The following is a 23,524-nucleotide window of genomic DNA, read 5'->3' on the forward strand; positions in this document are numbered from 1 at the left end:
CAGACAATAAATTCTGTAAGCCACTGGCTTCAGGTAGATATAACTGATATCTGGCCTTCCATGATTCCTTTTGAAGGATTTTAGAAAGTCTCATAATAATAATAGCTAATATTTACATACTTAAAATGTGCCAGATACTGTTCTAAGCTCTGTACATATGTTAATCCATAAAATCCCCTCCACAGCACTATCAGGGAGATGCAGTGATTATAAACTTGGTAGTTGGGGAACCTGAGCCCAGAGGATAAGACACTTGTTGAAGATTATGTGGTTTTTAAATGGTAGAGCCAGGATTGAATCCGAGGCTCTCTGAGCTTCCTCCTATAACCACTGTATACATTGCCTCAGACTTCAAGACAGAGAGTTCTAGATACCGTTCAATAAGCCAGACTAACTAACCACCATTTCTACTCCTCCTTTCTTTCTTTTACCACCTTCCCTAGACATGGGTACAAAACAAAAATATTTTAATGTGTCTGACCTTTTTTCTTGAAAAAATTGGGATTGTAAAATTACCTGGAAATAAGAATTTATTGTGATATAGCATAACATCAGGCCAGAGGCCCTCCATGTTAGCTTGCAAAAATGTATGCATTGCCCCCTTACCACAGGATAAGCTGCAAAAGATTCCTGATCTGAGATATGTTCCACCTAATTTACAGGCTAGCCAGAAAAGAAAAATCTCAAAATTGTGGAATAGCATTCAGAATTTAAATGAAGAAGTACTACAACCCAAGTATGTGGTTATACTTAAAATTCCTTGATTTTCTACACTTTATTTTTTTAATTTTATTTAAAATAAATTAACATATAGTGTATTATTAGTTTCTGAGTCTACACTTTAAAATAAGAGCACATGCCAAGTAAGGTGAACATGAAATTTAATCCAAAGTGAAGGGGCCTGAGAAGATTGATGACCTTTTAAAGAGGCCCTCCGAGAGGTCATTTATAGGAGCCCTAATTTCTAGAACCGATGGAAGCATAAAAGAGCCCTTAATTTTTGCTGGACTGTGATTAATAAATGATAATGTTTAACTGTGACTCTAAATGTGTTGTTTTGTTACAGTCGTCCTTTGGGAAATAGCATGTGATTTTTGTTCCTTGTGTTTCTTATAGGTAGATGGGAAGGTCAGCATGAATGGAGAAACGGTTCATGGTGACAAGAAGGAGAAGGAGAAAGAATGTCCCATGGTGGCACCTGCCTCCTCATTAACAAAATCCCAGATGTTTGAAGGTGTGGCCAGAGTGCGTGGGTCCCCAGTGGAGCTCAAACAGGGCAACAGTAGCATTGAGATCAACATAAAGAAGCCAAATTCTGTTCCCCAAGAACTGAGAGTAAGAACACACTTTTCTTTTCCTTTTGGGGATAATTCCACTGTGAAAGAATCTGTTTTTATTTTTATTTTTTTAAAGATTTTATTTATTTATGTGAGAGAGAGAGAATGAGAGACAGAGAGCATGAGAGGGAGGAGGGTCAGAGGGAGAAGCAGACTCCCTGCCGAGCAGGGAGCCCGATGCGGGACTCGATTCCGGGACTCCAGGATCATGACCTGAGCCGAAGGCAGTCGCTCAACCAACTGAGCCACCCAGGCGCCCCAAGAATCTGTTTTTAAAAAGAAGTAGGTCTTGATAACCATCATTTCTCTCCCTGTGGGTATATTATTTTGCTAAGGCTGCCATGACAAAGTACCACCAACGGAGTGGCTTAACCATCAGAAATGAATTGTCTCATTGTCGTGCTGGCCAGAAGTCCAAAATCAAGGTATTGACAGGGGTTCCTTCTATTGGCTGTGGGGGAGACTCTTTTCCACACCTCTCCACTAGTGTCTGGCAGTTTGCTAGCAGTCTCTGGCATTCCTTGGCTTGTGGAAGCATCCCCCTGATCTCTGCCTTCTTTTTCACATGGTCTTCCATCTGTGTACTTGTCTGTGTCCAAGTCTCCCCTTTCTACAAGGACACCAGTCATCCTGGATTAGGGGCCCACTCCACTCCAGGATGACTGCACCTAACGTAACCATTATATCTGCAATGATACGCTTTCCAAGGAAGGTCCCATTCTGAGGTACTAGGAGTTAGGACTTCAACATATGAATTTGGAGTGCTGTGGGGAGACACAATTCAACCCTAACAATGGGGTATAATAGAAGTTGTATTATCACTTATGAATAAGAGAAACTTCTTTTGTCTTCACATTCTTGGTATCTAGTGTTACAGAAAAATAAATACATCTCTAAAATACCTTCCCCCCCTCACCATTTGTTCCCCATCAGACTTGTTAATACAGTGTGAAAATGACTTGTGCCCTAAGAACCTGGCTTTCCATCCTTGACAATATGTATAAAAGGGTATCTATCTTACTAGCTTAAAAACAAACAAAAAAACCCAAAAACATTAAAAGCAATAAAATGTTTTCTTAGCTTAGCCCCTTGAATTCAGAGCAATTGAAAGCAACTATTGAATAGCCAAGCTGAAAAATGTAGGGTGATTCAATAACAGCAGAAGAGAAAACTCAATATTCTATTCTGTTTGCTGGTTTGGGATGTAAAGTGGAGTCAGGAAGATTCCACTTTCTTAGATCTCTCACCAGAAGGGCTCATGCTGGTTTTGTGGCTCAGACCCAAACTTCCATGGCCACAGACACAGCCCACGTTTTAGGGTGCAAGCTGGACTCTGCACAGCCTCGTTCATCTTCACCAGACGCTGATTTCTCTAGTTTTCATTGATAGCGTTTGGATTGGAATTACAAAGGATGGGGGAAACTGTCACGATTCTACCCCCAGAGCCTAGGAAGTTTTGACCCAGAAGGGAACTTGTCTCCTAGCTCCAAGGCTGAGTTAGAAGACCCAGCTAGCCAAACTCACCAGTGGACTGGATCTTATTTTTCTTATCTCTGCAGATACCTTCTTATCTCTTATCTTTTTTCTAATTGTAGTATACTTGACATATCATATCCTATTAATTTCTGGTGTACATCATAGTGATTCGATATTTTTACACATTACGAATGATCCCCACAGTAAGTCTAGTTACCATCCACCACCATACAAAGTTATTGTAATATCATTAACTATATTCCGTATCTGTACATTATATCCCCATGACTTATTTATTTTATAACTGGGAGCTTGTATCTCTTTAACCCTTTAATTATTTTTGCCTGTCTGCAAACCCCACGCCCCTCTGGTAACAAAGAGTTTGTTTCCATTGTCTATGAGTCTGTTTTGTTTTTCGCTTGTTTTGTTTTTTCGATTCACATATAGTATTTGTCTTTCTCTGTCTGACTTACTTCACTTAGCATATTACCCTCTAGGTCCATCTCTGTTGTCACAAATGGCAAGATCTCCTTTTTCATGGCTAAGTGATATTCCATTGTGTGTGTGTGTGTGTGTGTGTATATATACACACACATATATATATACATACATACCACATCGTATTTATCCATTCATCTATCAGTGAACATGTAGCTGTCCGTTGTCACATATCTTGGCTATTGTAAATCATGCTGCAATGAACATAGGGATGCATATATCTCTTTGAATTGGTGTTTTCATTTTCTTTGGATACATATCCAGAAGTGGAATTGTTAGATCATGAGATAGTTCTATTTTTAATTTTCTATCCTGTTTTCCACAGTAGCTGTACCATTTGCATTCCCATCAACAGTGCACAAGGTTTCCCTTTTCTCTACATCCTTGCCAACTCTTATTTTTTGTCTTTTTGATAGTAGCCAATCTGAAAGGAGTCCATCACAATCTCATTGTGATTTGATTTGCATTTCCCTGATGATGAGTGATGTTGAGCATCTTTTCATGTGCCTGTTGGCCATCTGTAGGTCTTCTTTGGGAAAGTATCTATTCAAGTCCTCTGCCCATCTTTAATGGTTTTTTTAATATTAAGTCATGGAAGTTCTTTATATATTTCAGATAATAACCCCGTATCAGATGTATGACTTACAAATATCTTCTCCCATTCAGTAGGTTACCTTTTCATTTGTTGATGGTTTCCTTTGCTGTACAAAAGCTTTTCCCTTTGATGTAATCCCCCTTTTTTCAGTTTTAGCTTTTGTTACCTTAGCCTGAGGAGACTGGTCCAAGCAAATACTCCTAAGACAGATGTCAAAGAACTTACTGCCTGTAATTTCTTCTAATATTTTATGGTTTTCAGTATTACATTTAAGCCCCTAATCCATTTTGAATTTATTTTTGTATATGGTGTAAGATAATGGTCCAGTTTCATTCTGGGATTTGTCTTTTGAAGAATAAAATGTGTTTTCTCAGAGGAGTTGAGAGGAGGTAATTATTCCCTATGGTGCTCAAGTCCTATGAAGGAGTTTCAAAGTGGAATAAACCAAAATAATTTCCTCACCATGGTAACATATTTACTGGTCTCCAGGAGCAAAGTTTTGTGATCCAGGCAAATGCCAAGTCTCTCAACGTGGAATTTAATTTCACTTTTCATTTGCATAAATGTTATCATCTCTGGAAGAGTTTTCACTAATTATCATAAGATGAAATATTGAGTTTTGCTACTAGCATGAGAACTTTATTGGTAGAGTCAACATATGCTCTTAATTTTAAATTAGAAGTTTCTATAATTAGACCCTACAGTGCTAGAATTGCTTTTCTGGAACAGTTAGTAATTATGTTCTTATTTGTCTTTTGCCAGACTTAATAATAAGCATTTCTTAAGTTCCCTTATCAATACCTTTCCATGACTCAGTGTGACTACTAGGGTCACAGGCCCTTTGCACGTACTGTTGAGCACAGCTCTTTCTCATTATACTTTGGAAAAGCAACAGTGTTGGTGCCATGCTTATCCCACGACACTTGCCACATAATAGAGGTGCACAGGGCTTACTTAGGCCCAGCAGATTAATTATAAGAACAAATCCTGAGGGCTGTGCTATCAGGCATGTGTCTACTTTCTATCTCTCACCAGTTCTGCCCTCTGACCATTTTGTTGTTTGAGTTTGGGGGAAACCCTACCCTTGGATGAATAGATTTTATTCCTGATAGAAGTCCTAGTTAGTATAATGCCTAAACTTCCTAAACCAACTATTTAATCTCTCTTGTTCTAAGTTTTTAACCCTCTGGGGAAAAAAAGCTGGTTACCTGTGGCATTTAAGCAGAAGACTCCTAAAACAGAAGAAAAGGGGGTTGGTTTGGTTTTAGAGCAGTATAGCCTCCCTTTAAAAATATACTCATTCTTGATAATGAGTCATATTCTTATTTTTACAATGAGCAAATTTTTTACAAGAATAGCCTGTTCTCTTTTTAATGACAGGTATTTTCCACTTTAATAGTAGTTAAGCTACCTAAAGGCTAAGAGAAAATGGATTGAAATATTTCACATTGATTGCCTATCCCCAAAAGTATCTTGTTTTAAGAGAAGCAAAATTGGATGATCTGAAAGAAATCATGTTACCTCAGAAATGTATAGAGTGTAACAAGAAAAACGCCAAACAAAAGGTGGCCTAGCAGACTTTCTTCCCCTGAACCCACCTGATCCTGGGCAGTCTCAAGATGCAGGTCCAAACTCTTGGAAAAGCCTGGAGGTCTCTTCCTTTATGTATCTCTTATTTGAAAAAACTGCCTAGTTTGGGGGCGCCTGGGTGGCATAGTCGGTTAAGTGTCCGACTCTTGGTTTCGGCTCAGGTCGTGATCTCAGGGTCATGAGATCGAGCCCTGCATCGGGCTCCGTGCTCAGCACGGAGTCTGCTTGAGATTCTTTCTCCTTCTTCCTCTGCCCCGCCCATACGTGCTCTCTCTCTCTCTCTCAAATAAATAAATCTTTAAAAAAAGAGAAGGAAAAAAGAAAGAAAGAAAGAAACACTGCCTAGTTTGGAGCAATTTCTAGTTCAGAAGCCCTAGTGGTTCTGAATGGGAAGTAGCCTTTATTTACCCTGGCTCAGTACTTCAGGCTCTTGACTCAACTATGGCAGGGACTATGACAGTATTTTCTGAGTAGGTAACTGCCTGTATATATCTGTTAGACTCTAAGCCAAGGTGGTTAGCTCTACTACACAAAATGTTGGCTCATTATTAAAACAGCCTTCATACTCACTTACAACTGAGGACACCAAAGGTTTTCCATTCCGAATGTGTTATCCCAAGAGTCCTTCGAAAAGAATCTCTTCTCCCAATAAACCTACTCCTCATTTTACTTCCTTCCCCATATTCCAAGAAAAGCATTTCTTGACTGTGTTACAGCCAGTGTCCTCCCGTTGAAGGGGTGGAATGGATTGGTCATGGCAAAATAGGGGGACCAGCCTAAAACAGGGGGTCTGCACCTCAGCACCTCCCAGGGCCTGAGACCAGCTTGGACTCAATGTGCCGTTTTCTCATTCATTTGCCCCATTCTGCAGGGCTGTCAAAGGAATAGTGTTCTTTTTAAATGGTGTCTTTCTTCCAAAAATTGCATTCCCAACAGATACACTCTTTACAGAGGAGTAGCCTCCCCCACCACCAAAATGTCACCGTTGTCCAGGGCGATGGCGGCCGTAGGCAGGAGCAGCGTTCATTCAGACCGTGAGGCAGAGCGGCAGAGGAGGGTGACGGCAAGACTCCAGGAATGGGGGACAGGCTAAGGTTGGGGCGTAAGCCTCTGGGGCCAGCACGACCACTTTTATGCGACATTACGTCCTCTCTTTGGTTTCTTTCTACCTCACCTTTCTCATTGAAAACTCTTGGGACCATTGCTCTCTCACTTTAGAAATGGATCCTCAATTAAGGTAGGCTTGTTATTATTTTTTTTAATACTTTGGCTGTATCTGTTGATACCAGCAAACTCCAGGTCGTCCTCAGCAGAATCATCTTTAAGGTAAATGACACTCTGACGGCAGTTGTCTTGCCGACGGCTGCCTGTTAACCAGTAAGCATGAGTTAAGGACTACTCTCTGCCCCATTTTTGAAATCGAAAACAAAACAAAAAAAGCTCATAAACTTGCCAGGAGGGCAGTTTTCATAAAGCAACCAGAAAAGTGTATAAAATAAAATTTAATTAAGTGCAAGATAATAGGGTCAGAAGACTAGAGGGATATAGGATTGCAGAGAACAGGTAAGATCATTATAGGTTGGGGTTAGTGGGAAAGGTTTTGTGTGGGATGTGGTTTTGAAACTTGACCTTAAGTGTGGGATTTGCGTTGGAATGGAGCAGTCTATTCCACATGTTGGGAATAGCAGAAGCAAAGGCTTGGACGGTGGTGAGGAAGCCACAAGAAGATTCCAAGAGGGGGTCACAGGGCTAAGAGGGGATGAGGGCGACTAGGATGCTACATACTCCCAAGCAGAGGGATCCTGTCTCCCGAGGCCTGACCTGGTTATCCCTGAGATAGTTCCCAGCAGAAACCTAACACCTTTTTGTTTTACTTTGCATTTTTAAAATATTGGCTTCTGTAAGAAAATCCTGTCATAGCACAAATCCAGGAATCCAGGATTAGAAAATAAGTTGGAAATTCTTCTTAGCTGATGATGAATGTATCCTGCTCAGTAACCTACAGAGAGATATTTATGTCTCCCTTAAAACTAGTCCAAGTGTTTTCTTGATCCACTGTGAGTTGTATTTGTATTTGAATCTCTTTTTTCCTCTGTGGTACCAAAAATGAGCTTTTCCTAAAGTACCTAGAGTACTCCATGCAGTAGGTCAAAGATCTAACCTCACCCGAGCCTCAGTTTATATTAAAGACAAAGATAATAATAGTATATGCATCTGATGGTTAGTGTGAGAATTCCTGTCTCGAGAGCACTTGTCAGACTCCCAGGCAGAGGTGCCCTTAAGTTATTTTTAATATGGTCAAACAACAAATGGGAGAAAGTTACGATATATTGTTCAGAAGCCCCAAAAAGTGGTAGGTATAAAGTTTCTCAGGTTAAAGCAAGATCATCAAAATCGCCGTCTTGTACAGCTGTGAATTTCAAACAAATGGGATGAATTTCTTGTCATCGTCCAGCTCAGCTTGTCAGTCTTCCCCGCTGTAATTCACTAAGACACATGCAGATGTGAACAGCTTTTTCCAGGAGATGATTGCCTTGCAGATGTTCCTGTGGTGCTTCCTCAGCTCTTTCTGCTCCTCCTGTTATTCCCTCTTTCCCAATTCTGGCTTCCCTCTGCCACCTAGACCCTGCTGACCAGCTCCCGCTCACCAGCTCGTCCCAGGTGATGTCATGCAGGGCCCCATGCTGGCCGGCCCCTTCCTACCAGATCTGTGACAATTCTCCCCCCTTGACCAAGGGCCAGACTTCTCTAGTAGGTTTCTAAACTATTTCATCTGCTTTTCTCAAGTTAAGTGACAAGGTAGGTCTGGTTTTTCAACCTTGATAATATTAGCTCTAGGCCTTCCTCTTGAAAATTCAGTACTTTACGAATGTTGTCTGATCCAGGAAAACAGACAATCAGATCTTTCTTGAAACATTTCATTTTGCAGTGAGAGCCGGGGGAAGGCATTTGAGTAGGTGCTATTTTCCTTACAACTGAGACCAACTGCAAATTCCTTTCAGATGTCAAATGTCAACAGGCATTTCTTGAGAAACTGTTTTTCTCCATCTAGAAGTAATTTTAAGAGTGTTAAATTATAAGTCATTAAAGATATTTAGGTAAAGAAGCATTTACAGATGATACATCAGAGACAGTAAAAAAAAATCCAATCTAGCCCATCTTACCTGGACCAGAGCCTCACATTGTAGGTTCGAAAAGTTTAGGCAAAAAGAAAAAGTCTACGGAATAGAGAGTCTGATTCTCCATGTAGATCCTCTTTCACCCAGTGAAAATAGATACTCCGAGGTATAAAAGTGAAAGGAGAAACACATGCATGGCATATGTGACACCTGAGTCATGGTGCCAAGACATAAATAGACCGATTTTCCAGGCTTCTGTCCAGAGAAGTTATTCGAGACCGAAGCCAGGAAATCACTCAGTCACAGAATAGAAGCTCAGGAAAGGACGTTGGGTATCACATCTTCCAACCCATGGAAGTTAAATGATCAGCCCAACTTCTCATCATTCTTCCGTCCTGGAAACAGGACCACCCAAGCTCTGGGTCTCAGGATGGTTCCCACTCTCCTGCTTTGTATTTCCAATTGCTTTTCCAGTGTCGCTCTTGGGCCAGCCCACCAATGAGATCCTTGTTAGAATGAGCAGCCAGATGCTAGGTAGATTTTGTGGCCAGACCAGGTTTCTCTCAGGCCAGGAACCTGCCACCTCCCCTCTGTGGCCTCACGGCTAAGTCTGGTACCTGAGCCAGTTTGGATCATGTTCTCAGTCAAGGAGAAGCCAACTCCTGGCTTGGGCCCCTGTAACCTGTCTGTGCTTTCATTTACTCAGGCCCAGGGATCTGTGCTTATTTACTTGTTGTCATTCTTGAGACAGTGTTACCCATCGGAGAAGGGAAGGCATCTCCCTGTTTAGCTGAAATCAAAGGAAAGTATGGGTCAGAAAGTGCATTTTCCAGCAAGGCGGGTTTGTTTTAGGCAAATTTCTGAGTCCATCAGGTTAAAACTGCCAATTTTGAACTCATTTCCTTTGAAGTCGTGATGTGAGTACAAAAATAACAAACCTTCAAATGCAAGTGCCAGACACAAGTTAATTAAACTGTCCTTGGGGATTTCCCTTGATTACATACACAGTTGACTCTTACGGTTTGAACCGCATGGGTCCACTTATACGTGGACTTTTTTCAATATATACAGTACTGTATGTATTTTCCTTATGATTTTCTTAGTAACATTTTCTTTTCTCTAGTTCTCTTACTTTATTTTAAGAATATGTATAGAATACATATAAGACACAAGATATCTGTTAATTGACTGATCATGTTATCGGTGAGGTTTCTGGTCATCAATAGACTATTAGTAGTTAAGTTTTGAGGATTCAAAAGTTACACTTGAATTTTTGACTGTACAGAGGGGTTAGCGCCCCTAACCCCACCTTTGCTCAAGAGTCAGCTGTACTCTATACATATTGCAGAACACAGAAAAGTACAAAGAAAATATAAAGTGCATACTGCTTCCAGCCACTCAGAAATTGATCCTAAGATTTATTTTTTAAATGTGTATCCTTCTCTTTTTTCTCAGTGCATATAAAATATTTTTTAAATGGGCTCATGTTATTCAGATTGGGTCATAGCTTGCTTTTTCTCTTAATTTACCCTGAATATTTTGCTAGCTAATAGCCTGATTTGGGTGACTAGTATGTATTTAAAGTAAGCTTGAGAGTATAAATTCCATAAACAATGCATAGAATCTTTGCTTACCTAGCATCGATTACATATCTGCTCTATGCCAGCTACTGTGCTGCATGCATCCCGGGCCCCTCAGAACCTAGGCTGGGTGGAAAGCCCCAAGATGGGGGTGGTGAATGGGGGCAGTCTGGTCTCAAGCTGCCCTCAGAAGTGGAGACTTCGCTAGATTGCCTCCTGTTCTGAGAGACTCCAAAGAGTTCTTATCTTTCGTAGAACAAATGGATGAGGAGTAGAATGGATAACAAAGAAAGGGAATGGAAAAGGCAGTTTGAACCATTTCAGCAATAAACTTGGGGGGGGGCGCCTGGGTGGCTCAGTTGTTAAGCGTCTGCCTTCAGCTCAGGTCGTGATCCCAGGGTCCTGGGATCGAGCCCCGCATCGGGCTGCCTGTTCAGCGGGAAGCCTGCTTCTCCCCCTCCCACTCTCCCTGCTTGTGTTCCCTCTCTCGCTGTGTCTCTCTCTGTCAAATAAATAAAATCTTTAAAAAATAAATAAATAAAAATAAACTTGGGGACTCTCAGGTTCTTATATTGCATCTTAACAATCAAAACCTTTAAATACCTGGAGATGATGTAGAGGTGGGTGGGAGTCCAAACCCAGATGACGGGAGTGCTGAGGTTACCAGCACTGGGTATGGTTCCCACCTTCCCTGCCTACTAGCAGTGACCCCAGGAAGCTAGCAGGAAGCCACGTAGCTTCCTGGGCCTCAGTTTCCTCACCTGTATAAAGAGAATCATCTTGATACATACCTTATAAGCTTGCTGTAAGCATCAAGTGAGATAATCCTTGTCAGGTGCCCCAACAGCGCTGAGTCATGGTAAATGCAGGAAGTATCGAAGGTGGCTACAGTCACTACCCTTTAAAGCATCATTTTAAGGGAAAATAAATAGGGTCATCGGGTAGCTCAGTGTTTGAGTGGTAAGCCATATAGAAAGGCACTCAGAAATCTGTGAATTCTTGGAAATGGAAATGCTCCATTAGTCATGCATAAGTAAAATCTTACCGGAATGTGATGTGTTCGTAAAATAATCCTTAGTGAGTAGTGCTTGAGGATTTTGTCTCCTTTGCATTATAAATTATGTCTAAAGGACTTCATGAATTATTCCCTTCATTCCAAGTGGCACACTTTCCACATTTGAATGTACCTAAACCAGTATGTATCTTACAATCAACAGTGTATCATATTTAACAGTGTGTTTTCTTTCTTAGTAATACCTAAAATAATACAACTTAGAATTGATGGCATCCAAGATTTAAGAAATTATGCCCATTTCTTTGTTCATTTTTGAAGTGGGGAGGCTTTCGCCCAGTTTCTGTAGTTATTTTGTTTCTAGTAATTGGAAACCTAGTGTTCTCAAAAGCATTATTCATCAATATTTAAATCTGCAAATTTGTTTTCCAACCTCAGATAGTTTTCTATAATCTAATCAATTGGGGGAACAACCTAAAAAATCAGTATTTCTGATAGTATTTTATATATGGACATCATAAAACAAAAATACTATCACATACTAATATTTCTATGTGTGTGGTGGGGGAGTATGTTGAATTATAAAATCTAAATTATTCTTTTGTAATGCTAGGCTGATTGATCTTCAAATGCTGCTATTATGTCAGTCATTCATATAACAATGTAAACACACACACACAACATGTACATATAACATATATAATAAAAGAGACTTTGGTTTATTTCACTATTTCCACTCATTAAAGTCTCTTTAAAGGGATTCAACTCAGGCTTGTTAATATATTTAAAGTTAATTATATAAAGTTAATATATTTAAAGTTAAAAATATATTTAAAGTTATATTATTTGATTTCATCAAATAATATAAATATGATGCTTGTTTCCAGCCTAGGGTTTTAAAAGTATATTTTAATTTAATATTATGTTCTTCCAGAGTTGATACATGGTAATCTATCACTAGAAAATGCCCATGTAATTATGAGGAGTTCAAAATCACGCCATCCTCCGAAAGAAAAAACACATTTTTGCTACTAGATGCTATTGTAAAATCTCTTAGAAGCTTGGAAGCCTTGTTGCCTGAAGTTTCTTTGTGCTTTTTTTAATCTTAGATAATTTGCAAGCAATTTTTATTTATTTTTTACAGTGTTTATTTTTCCAATTTTGTTATTGTGGTAAAATACATGTAACATAAAATTTACTATCTTAAGCATTTTTATGTGTACACTTGAGTGGTATTAAGCACATTCATAACTGCAACCATCACCACCATCCATCTCCAGAACTCTTTTCATCTTGCAAAACCAAAACTACCCATTAAACAATAACTCACCACCAGACCCTAGCAACAACCACTCTCCTTTTTTTCCCTTCCCCTTTCCCCCCCATACCCCAGCCTGTGGTAACTGCCACTCTACTCTCTGTTACTACAAGTTCAGCTTTTTAAATTTTATTTTTTTAGATTCCACATATAACTGAGATCATGCAGTATTTGTCTTTCTATGTCCGGCTTATTTCACTTAGCATAATGTTCTCCAGGTTCATCCATGTTGCAAATGGCAGGATTTCCTTCTTTCTTATGGCTCAGTAATATTCCATTGTGTCTGTGTCTTTGTGTGTTCATATGTTTAGATAGATAAGAGATAGATATTTATTTGTATACAGATACACATTATACATACACCAATGATATATTTGTATATAATATTAATATTTATATATCATCACATTTTTTATGTATTTCATTATACATATAATGTAATATTTAAATATCACATTTTCTTTATCCATTCATCCATCAACCTTTATTTAAGTTGTTTCCATATCTTGGCTGTTGTGAATAATGCTGCAATGAACATGGGAGTGCAGGTAGCTCTTTACGATACTGATTTCGTTTTCTTTAGATATATACCTAGAAGTGAAATTGCTAGATCATATGATAGTTCTATTTTAAAGTTTTTCTTATTTTTAATTTTTTTGAGGATCCTCCACACCATTTTCCACAATGGCTGTACCAACTTACATTCCCACCATCAGTATACAAGAATTCACTTTTCTCCACATCCTTGACAACACTTGTTACCTTTGACTTTTTAGTAATAGCCATCCCTAACAGATGTGAGGTGATATCTCATTGTGGTTTTGATTTCCCTGATAATTAGTGATGTTGAGCATATTTTCAAATACCTGTTTAACTATTTTTAATTGGTTTATTTGCTTTTTTTTTTTTTTTGCTGTAGGGTTGTAAGAGTGTGTAAGAGTGCCTTATGTATTTTGGAGTTAATTCCTTATTGGATATATGATTTGTAAATATTTTTCCCACTCTATAGATTACCCTTTCATTCTTTTTTTTTTTTTAAAGGTTTTATTTATTTATCTGAGAGAGAGAATGGGAGACAGAGAGCATGAGAGGGGGAGGGTCAGAGGGAGAAGCAGACTCCCTGCTGAGCAGGGAGCCCGATGTGGGACTCGATCCCGGGACTCCAGGATCATGACCTGAGCCGAAGGCAGTCACTTAACCAACTGAGCCACCCAGGTGCCCCAGATTACCCTTTCATTCTGTTAACTGTTTCCTCTGCTGTGAAGAAACTTTTTAGTCTGTTGTTTATTTTTGCTTTTGTTGCCTCTGCTTTTGGTGTCAAATCCAAAAAATCATTGCCGAGACCAATGCCAAGGAGGTTTTCTGCTGCTTTCTTCTAGGAGTTTTGCAGTTCTAAGTCTTCATCCCATTTAGACATTGATTTTTGTGTATGGTGTATGATAAATATCAAATTTCATTCTTTCATATGTAGAGATCCAGTTTTCCCAACATCATTTATTGAAGAAATCCTTTACCCATTTTATGTGTTCTTGGTGCCCTTGTCAAAAATTAGTTGACTATAAAAGTGTGGGTTGATTTCTGGGCTCTCTATTCTATTCCATTGATCTATGTGCCTATTTTTATGACAGTACCATACTGTTTTGATTACTGTAGCTTCCTAATATAATTTGAAATCAAGAAGTATGGTGCCTCCAGCTTTGCTCTTCTTGCTCAAGATTGCTTTAGCTATTTGGGGTCTTCTGTAGTTCCATATGAATTTTAGGGTTTTTTTAAAATTTCTGTGAATAATGCCATTGGAATTTTGATAGGGATTACATTGAATCTGTAAATTGCTTTGGGTACTATGGACATTTTAACAATATTAATTCTTCCAATCCATGAACACAAGCTATCTTTCTACTTACTTGTATCTTCTTCGATTCCTTCATCAATGTTATAGTTTTTAGTGTACAGATATCTCACCTTGGTTAAAGTTATTTCTACAATGTTATTGTAAATGGGATGGTTTTCTTCTTTTTTGGATAGTTGTATATTGATTTTGTAACCTGCAACTTTACTGAATTCATTTATTAGTTTTAACAGTTTTTTGGTGGAACCTTTAGCATTTTCTGTATATAAGAGCATGTCCTCTGCAAACAAATAGTTTTTCTTTGTCCTTTCCTATTTGGATGCCTTTTATTTCTTTTTCTTGCCTAATTGCTCTGGCTAGGACTTCCAGTACTATGTTGAATATAAGTGGAGAGAGTGGGCACCCTGTCTTGCTCCTGATCCTGGAGGAAAGGCTTTGAGCTTTTCACCAGTAAATATAATGTTAGTTATGAGCATGTCAAATATGACCTTTATTATGTTTAGTTACATTCTTCTATACCTAATTTGTTGAGAGCTTTTATCATGAAAAGAGGTTAAATTTTGTCAAATGCTTTTTCTGCATCTGTTGAGATGAGCATATGATTTTTATCCTTCATTTTATTAATATGGTGTATCACATTTTTTGACTTGCATATGTTGAACAATTCTTACATTTTCTCATAAAGTTTCTTTGTTTTTATAGAATTCAATAACAATTTCCACCAATACATTAACTATAAAGGGCTTTTGGGTTAGTTGAAAGACAAATTTTGATTTATGAGTAAAATATATATACTTATAAGACACCAATAAATTCATAGCTTTTTGAGAACCCATGGGGATATTTTATAAAGTATTTAATTCCTTTGCTGAAACCAATTTTAATATTTATCTTAAAACCTTTTAAGATGTATTAAGTATTTCATACATATTTTAAAAATTCAACTTTAGCTCTTTATAATAAGACACTATTACTAAAAAACATAATAGTCGTTAATTTGTTCTCTTTGGTTGTTGAGGTATATTCTAGCCAGTATTTAATCATCCTTCCCATTACTTTTATCAAGCTACTACTATAATATTAGTGGAAGAATTTTGGAATTACTCTGGAATCAGTTGGCTCCCATCTAAAAGATAATGTAAAATTAGATTGATTTTGTTTTCTGAATCAGAAGCAATAGTCATCGGGGAACATTTTGGAATACAGAAAATATATTTATAAAGAAGAAAAAGTCATCCAAAATTTAAGCACATTAAGAATAATCACTTAATATTTTAGTATATTTCCTGTATTTTATAGACATTTTTATATATGTATTATCAGGTGTATTTGTGTATAAATATAGCATATTCAAAGTTTAACATGTGTAGGCATCATCCTGGATATACAGTTTACATTTTCTGACTTAACATTAAATAATAAGTATTTTCACATATCATTTATTGTTTAATACCATTTTTTATGACTGCATAACATTTCCTTCTATGGACATACCAAAATTCATTCAACCATTCTCCAATTGTTGGACATTTAGGTTGTTCCAAATTTTTTTAATGTTATAAATTTTAGGAAGTATAAAACAGATAAGTTGAAGTACTTCTGAAAGAGAGGAACACAGGCATAAAAGTGATTAACTGAAGTACTATTGAAAGAGATGAATATCATGGTAATGTGCCAAGTGGATTAAACAGCAAGATCCAAATCAGAGAGACCCCTTAGTGGAAGAACATGGATCAACTCAGGCCCTAACTTATAGAAACAGAAAGGAAGAGATGGATATGAAAACTATTATGTTAGAACCTTGGCAGGACTTGGCAAATGATGGGCAATCATGAGATATGAGTCAGGAAACACTTCAGAGTTTAATTTGTGTACTGGGGAGAACTAATGTCATAAACAGAAATTGTGAGATTTGGAGAAGGGGCTTATTTGAAGGTAACTTTTAGCATGTTGAGTGTGAGTCATTTACCATGACACCAATGTGTCAGACTGAAGCTCTGATGGACACTCGGGCTAGAGATGAAAGTACAATTCATAAATGGGTAGAGAGCATAATGGTGAATGCATGAGAATAACTGATACATTTGTGGGTGATTCAGGACAGGTGATGGAAAATGGTTGGAGAGAGAGAATGAGAAATCAGGTAAGAGAGAATTCTTGAGAGCCCAGAGAGAAAGCGAACATCAAGAATGAAATCCATAGTGCTAGGAGTCAGAGGCATCTGTGCTGAAGACAAGCTACTGAAAGGTTAACTATAACCTTAAAAAAATTTTTTTTTCACTGGTGATATGACTCTAAGACAACTTTAAAGGCATTTGGGAGCAAGTAGGTAGTGACTATGAATTTGAAAATTCAGTGGTGATGGGAAGGGAAAAGTGGAGTGTACGTCTGAGGCAGTCAGAGGAGGTTGGGAGGTGGTGGGTGCATGTGACCTCATATCGCCCCTCTTCTCCTTCATGGACTGTCTCCTTCCAGCCAATCCAGCTTTTCACCCTAAGGCTACTTAGGAAATGGAAAAAGTATGAATTCATATAGGCACCTTACCTCATTGGCCTAAAAATAACTATTCAGGAAGAAAGAAAGAAAAAAGAAAGGGAAAGGAAAGGAAAGAGAGGAAGGAAGAAAGGAAAAGAAAGAAAAAGAAAGGGAAAGGAAGGAAGGAAAAGAAAGGAAGGAAGGAGGGAAGGAAGGAAAAAGAAAGGAAGAGGAAAGAAAGGAGGGAAGGAAGGAAATAAATAAAGAAAGAAACCTTTTACCTTTTAGAACTTTCAAAGAGATAATTTATTCAAAGGGAAAAAAAATCTTTTTCTTTTCAGGCAACCACTGAGGAAACCGAACTGAACAGTCAAGAGGATGAGAATGATGGCGAAAAAACACAGAAAGGGAATACGGAAGTTGCTTCATCAGGTTTGTTCCCTGACAAACTAGTTTTAAGGTAGATCGTGATAACTGTTAAGCTACAATGAAAACAGTCAAGAATTTCTCCCACTGAGCCATAAAAAACTAGCTAAGCAAGGCTCTGTAACTGGTGTGATTGTGCTGCCACCTAGAGGCTTCCTGGGGAAATCCTGACCGTACGATTTATCTTGCTGTAGAAACAGGAGCCCATTCTTTTTTGTTACTGTGGTATTTTTTTGTTTTTTTGAAAGTATATCTCCATCATCATAAAAAGTTATATTTCCCCAAATAAATGATGCTAAAAACTGAGGGTCCTATTTTAACACACAGAACATCATTAGATAAGATATAAATCAAAATATATCATAACATAGACACTAAAATGAAAAAGCTGGTGAATAGTTTTAAAATAATAAAGTAATGCCAGCAATATGGACAGTGAGTATGAATAGAGACCCACTGTTCCCTAAAGTAATGTTTCTCAATACTTTTAACACATTTCTTCCTTTGGCAAACCTCCTACCCTCTTCTAAATGCCAAATTATTTTAAAATAAATGGCATTACTAAAAATTTTAGCATGTGCTTTTTCAAACTAGATTGCACCTCCACATCTTGATATGCCCCCTCACTTCAGACTATACCTAATTCTTCCTTATATATCAGAGAACACTTTATTTTCACTGTCTTATGTGTACCACACAATCCTTAACACATTCTGATTATGAAAATGTACTGTTTCAAAGGAGCATTGAAATATGAAAGACAGACTCAGGCTGCCACTCAGTCATTTGGATAGAAACTATCTTTAAATGTTCTCCCACCCAACCCACCTACCATTATATTTTGTGCCAACATTTTGTCTCATGTAGTGTTATTCATGGGGAAACAGTGACTCTTTCTAAGAACTTAAGTTCTCCATAGTGGGGTCCTTTGATGTATTTTGCATTGTGTGATTTTTTTTTCTTTTTTATGTCTTGGAAGAGCCTAGACAATTCTGGCATCTTAGGCTCTTTAATACCTCTCATCACCCTGCAATCCAACTTCTTATGGCCCTGGGCAGGATATGTACTCAATGGACTTCGTGGCATCGCAGGATAAATGGTCCTTTATATGGTTCTCTTCTTCTTTTTTGTTTCTGAACGTAACTCCATTCTCAGAACCTCCGCATTTTATAACAACTGTGACTCGATCCAGCCCGACTGTGCCCTTTGTGGAGTTTTCCTCCAGCCCCCAACTGAAGAACGATATGCCAGAAGAAAAAGACCAGAAGAAACTGGAAAATGAGATGAGTGGAAAGGTGGAGTTGGTACTGTCACCAAAGGTAATGTACATGGTGGACCAAAGCAGTTCAGTCCAAAATCAGTGCGGCTTCGTATTGCAGCTCACTTATAACGTGAATGGAGATAAGTGGCGCTTGTTCATAATGAAGATTTATTTTTTTCTCCGAATCGATTCCTATCTTCAATCTGTATTTTTTTTCTAAATACAAATATACTACATGTCCATTGTAAAACAATGTAAATGCATATAGAAGGATGTATGCACTAGGTAGGTCATGTCGGGTGCTCAGGCAGACCACCATAGACTGGGTGGCTTGTAAACACCAGAAATTTATTTCTCACAGCTCTGGAGGCTGGAAGTCCAAGACCAAGGTGTCTGGTGAGAATCCACTTCCTGGCTCACGGATCACTGTCTTGCAGTGTCCTCACTTGGTGGGTGGGGTGAGGGAGGTCTCTTGAGTCTCTTTTATAAGGGCACAAATCACTTACCAAAGGCACCACTTCCTAATACCACCACCTTGAGGGTTAGGATTTCAACATGAATTTTGGGAGGCCACAAACATTCAGTCTGGAGCTATACATTTTTTTTAACTTGTATTTATAGTAACGTGCATACAAATGTAACAAATCTATCAAGTACTATATATAAACATGTAAAAAATAATATATAAATTTAAAAGAATAGAAATAGAGCAGTAGAGAGAAAAAGTCACTGAAACTTACCTCTATTAGTAACCACTGATATATATCTTTTAAATTTTATTTTAAATAACTTTGAATTATGAAGAATTACATACATTTAAAAGAAAAATGGAATATAAGTTCTAAAGCTTTGCAGTTAGATGTTAGTTACCTGTGCGTGAGGTTGCTTATTTGCAGCTTACGAAATACTCTCTTTCCAATATTTACCTGTTTTATAACAGTGGTACTTCTGATGCCTCTGGACTTGCATAACAAGGAAACTAGAAAATTATTATTCTGATATAATGAGTTTTAATGTCTTATTTTTATTAAATTTCTTCCTTGCTTGGAGTCTCATCTCATTCATATTAATTTGGTTTGTTTTCAGGCCCAGTCTAAAAGTCTTCATCATTTATGCCAGTTCCTCTCAACCTTGGCTACCCTTTAGAGTTTAAAAATACCAAGCATGTTCCATAGAAAATAAATCAGAATCACTGGGGGCAGCGCATCTGTATTTCTCAGTGCTGCCCAGGTGATTCCAGTAGGCCACCAAGATAGAGAACCATGGACTTGCACACTGGCATACTGTATGTGGTGATATCCCAAATTTAAAAATTAACCCTAGATTGGGATATTACTTTAGAGTGAAAAATTGGCCAAGTCTCGTTCCAGTTCCTCCGCCGTTTACTCAGCGTGTATTGACTGTGTGCCTACTAGAAGCCAGGCCCTGTAGCAGACGTTGGATGTTCAACAGTGAATACCCAGCCCCTGACCTTAAGGAGCTGACAGTGCTATGTCCTTGGTAGAGCCTCAAAAATGCCTTTGGGGGATTTCAGTCTCCAGTTATTCCCCATTTTTATACATAAAGGATTAAAGAACGGTCTAGACGTCTAAAGGGAGGAACTGAAATGTCGGAAGACATTGGGGGCAGGCAGGATTTCCCACCTTTGCAGAATTTTGCCTTATCCCCATTACACTCATAGCCATTGTTTATTTATTATTCTTCCAAATGGACTTGTCCCCCCACTTAGATCTAAACTGGAAGGAAAACTATCATTGCTAGAAAGTATTTTTCTTTAAAATGAAACAAAGCAAACACAATAACTAAACAGCATTCATCTGCGTAGCTCATCTGTGTGGTCCATCTTTGGGCCACCAGCGTCATGTCAACCATACTATGGAAAAAATTGTTTTCAGGGGTTCTTTACTTTGTGTGTGTGTGGACCCTTTGGCATCTGGTAAACAGTATGCTCAAGATAATATTTTTAAAGCATAAAATACAGGAGATTACCATGTTTTCCTTGGTATCAAATGATATCAAGTATATACACCCCCTAAATTCTGTTCTGTGGACTCCAGGTTAAGAATCTCTACTAGTTGGTTGGCAAATGGAATAATGGTCTTAGAACCCAATGCTTTTCTTACACCATATGAATCCCTCCCCTCTTTTTTCCCTACTGTGGAGTTAGTTCTTAGAAAAAGAGAGAGAGGTGATCACTATTTTAACAGCTTTTGTTTTCTGACTTCACTTGAGAGTGTTACCTTTATCAAACAAAGTGCCCATGCACACAGGCTGATCTTTTTACATAATGGTGATTTTGAGCATTTCTGCTATTAACATTCATTTACAACTGAGCATTACCGAAACATTTTTGTCAGACTCAACTAAGGAGGAAATGGTATGGGGTTAAAATTTGGGTTAAAATGGTATGGGGTTGTCAACTTCAGTAAATCTAAGCTTCAGTTTTTGCCGCATGTTTAACGTTGAAGTTCATTTGGGCATCCGGTTGACCTCTGTAATATGGAATGAAGTGATTAACTCTATTTTCTTCAGGATTCCATTAGGGTTGAATGTATTATTCATAAATAAAAATAAAATTTTACCAAAAAGAAATTATAGACATTAAATCATCCTGAAAACCAAATCACAGATCAGCTTATGGTAAAACAAGCACTCTAATAGCCTAAATTGCCCTGTTGGCTATCAAATTAATCTGTTGGGAACATAGCCACCAACCAGAGTGAATCTGAGAAAGCCCTATAAGCAGCTGAAAGGACATGAACTGATACAACCACGCCCCTCTTTCAGATCTCTGCTCAGAATCTACTGACTTATTTTAGACATCAGTTTGGTAATCTGGTCTTTCAGCAGTCATTTGATTGGAAGCAACAAATCAGAAGGAGGGTTGGCCATTCAGATTGGGGGAAAACCAAATAAAACTAAACAGCAATAACAAGAAAAAATCTATTTCTACAAAGCAAACATAAGAATTTTTAATGCCATAATTTTGGAACTATTTACCGTAAGGACAAGTGGTCTGACATGCCTCAAAAATCTCCTGATGGCATCATTGCTATGACTCTAGTTGATAATAGTTATTTATAATGCTTCTTTGTCAATAGGCAAAATATATTGTCTTTAATGTGCTTCGTGTAAGTTTTTGGGAGGGCTCTGTAGTGTCTCAAGAATAATGTCCATTAGAAAGTGATATTATCTTAATATTCAGCACTTACATAGTAAGATCTTTTTTCTTTATCTTATGTGGAACATCTCACTTCCTAACATTACAAAATCAGTATTATGTAGTATCAGGAAGGGAATATGTGATTGATCAATCAGAAAATGTGACAGAGTGATGTCCAATCCCAAAGATGGAATATTATCTTCTGGGTTTGGAGAAGAGTGATCATCATATTTTTATGCTCCAGTTTGATTTCTCTGAAAAAGTTGGCCTCTGTATTAATGTAGAAAACCCAAAGGGGTTTTGGGGAAAGGACGAACATTTCCATTTAAAAGTTAAATATCTGGTTTGTTGACTTCTGTAATAGTCATGAATCCTTTAATTTTTATTTCACCTGTGCATTTTTTAATGGACAATACTTGTAACGTTTCTGTCTTTTGCCCATGATCCAGGTGGTAAAGCCCAAATCACCAGAACCAGAAGCAACCCTGACGTATCCATTTCTGGACAAAATGTCTGAAACCAACCAATTACATTTGCCAAACCTCTATTCTCAAGGTAAAAAGAAAGAAGTGTTTTATTTTAGCTCTATATGTGCTGCTGGGCTCATCTATAGTAAAATTTTCTTTATTTCATTTTATCTATTTAATTCAAATTCAGTTAATTAACATATAGTGTATTATTAGTTTCAGAGGTAGAGTTTAGTGATTCTTTCACTCATATGTGGAATTTAAGAAACAAAAAAGAGATGAATCCTAAGGGAAAGGAGGGAAAAATAAGACAAAATCAGAGAGAGAGACAAACCAACCAAAATATTCTTTATTTTAAAGGAAGATTACTTCCTTTATGTTAACATCCCATTAGCCATGATGTTTGCAAGAGTCCATGGTGGCTGAATTAAATTACTTCAGAGTGGAAATCTGGGGTTGCATTCTCTATTTGGCCCAGCCAGGAACCCAGCAGCCAAAACTATTTTGCCAGCCAGGCACTGTATGCCCAATAGGGCCTCCAAAAGTGATACCTTACAATAATTTTATTGGTTCCAAAATGTTTTTTAAAATTACAAACTAAAAAATAGCTTTAATAAAAAGTTTATCATCCTAATATTATGTCAACTTCATTAATTGTTAATTATCTCATCTTTATAAAATATTCATTTAATCTGACAATTTGACTTTTTAGAAGAAAATTAGATTTTATTACCTCATAATAATTCCTGGGTGTGCATGATTACTGAGAAATAATTTACAATCATAGATTAAACATGTTCTGCAAATTCCCCAGGAACCCCTTAGGCCATGTATAGGTTGTGAATTCACCCCTTTATTCTTTAAAAGTCCCATTTGAATACCTTTATCCTTTTTTTTTTTTTTTAAGATTTTATTTATTTGGCAGAGAGAGACACAGCGAGAGAGGGAACACAAGCAGGGGGAGTGGGAGAGGGAGAAGCAGGCTTCCCACCAAGCAGGGAGCCCAATGCGGGGCCCTGGGATCATGACCTGAGCCGAAGGCAGACGCTTAACGACTGAACCACCCAGGCGCCCCTGAATGCCTTTATCCTTATGAGAAACTCAGGTGCCCACAAACACCAGAAAGAAATGGGGTGGGGGAGTGTCCTGAGAATTCCATGATTATTCTTCCAAACAGATAGACCACTGGGCCTCTTTGGTGTGAGTTCTCTCTACAGATATGAAAACAGCTAGAGTTTAGGAGGCAAGAACTGTGAGGTTTTTTGGACTTTTTTTTTAATGTACTCTTTCCAGTACATTCTACAGATTTATCAGTTCAGGCAAAGAGAAGATGATACAGGCTCATTGTGGCTCGGATT

General features: G+C 37.9%; 1 protein-coding gene across 22 annotated transcripts in view; it reads left to right on the forward strand.

Annotated features, from left to right (window-relative positions):
* Positions 1 to 23,524, forward strand: part of LIMCH1 (LIM and calponin homology domains 1) — a 321,642-nt gene that overhangs the window by 268,063 nt on the left and 30,055 nt on the right. For all 22 annotated transcript variants that reach the window (XM_045881234.3, XM_045881236.3, XM_045881235.3 and 19 more), the window contains 4 exons: positions 1,117 to 1,335; positions 17,191 to 17,281; positions 18,431 to 18,594; positions 22,149 to 22,254. In XM_045881234.3, the coding sequence (XP_045737190.1) occupies positions 1,117 to 1,335; positions 17,191 to 17,281; positions 18,431 to 18,594; positions 22,149 to 22,254 (580 nt within the window). The remainder of the gene's footprint in view (positions 1 to 1,116; positions 1,336 to 17,190; positions 17,282 to 18,430; positions 18,595 to 22,148; positions 22,255 to 23,524) is intronic.

This window comes from Mirounga angustirostris, unplaced genomic scaffold (genome assembly GCF_029215605.1).
Source record: "Mirounga angustirostris isolate CCGP_5_RB_7025 unplaced genomic scaffold, mMirAng1.0.hap1 SCAF_2, whole genome shotgun sequence".
Taxonomy (NCBI): domain Eukaryota; kingdom Metazoa; phylum Chordata; class Mammalia; order Carnivora; family Phocidae; genus Mirounga; species Mirounga angustirostris.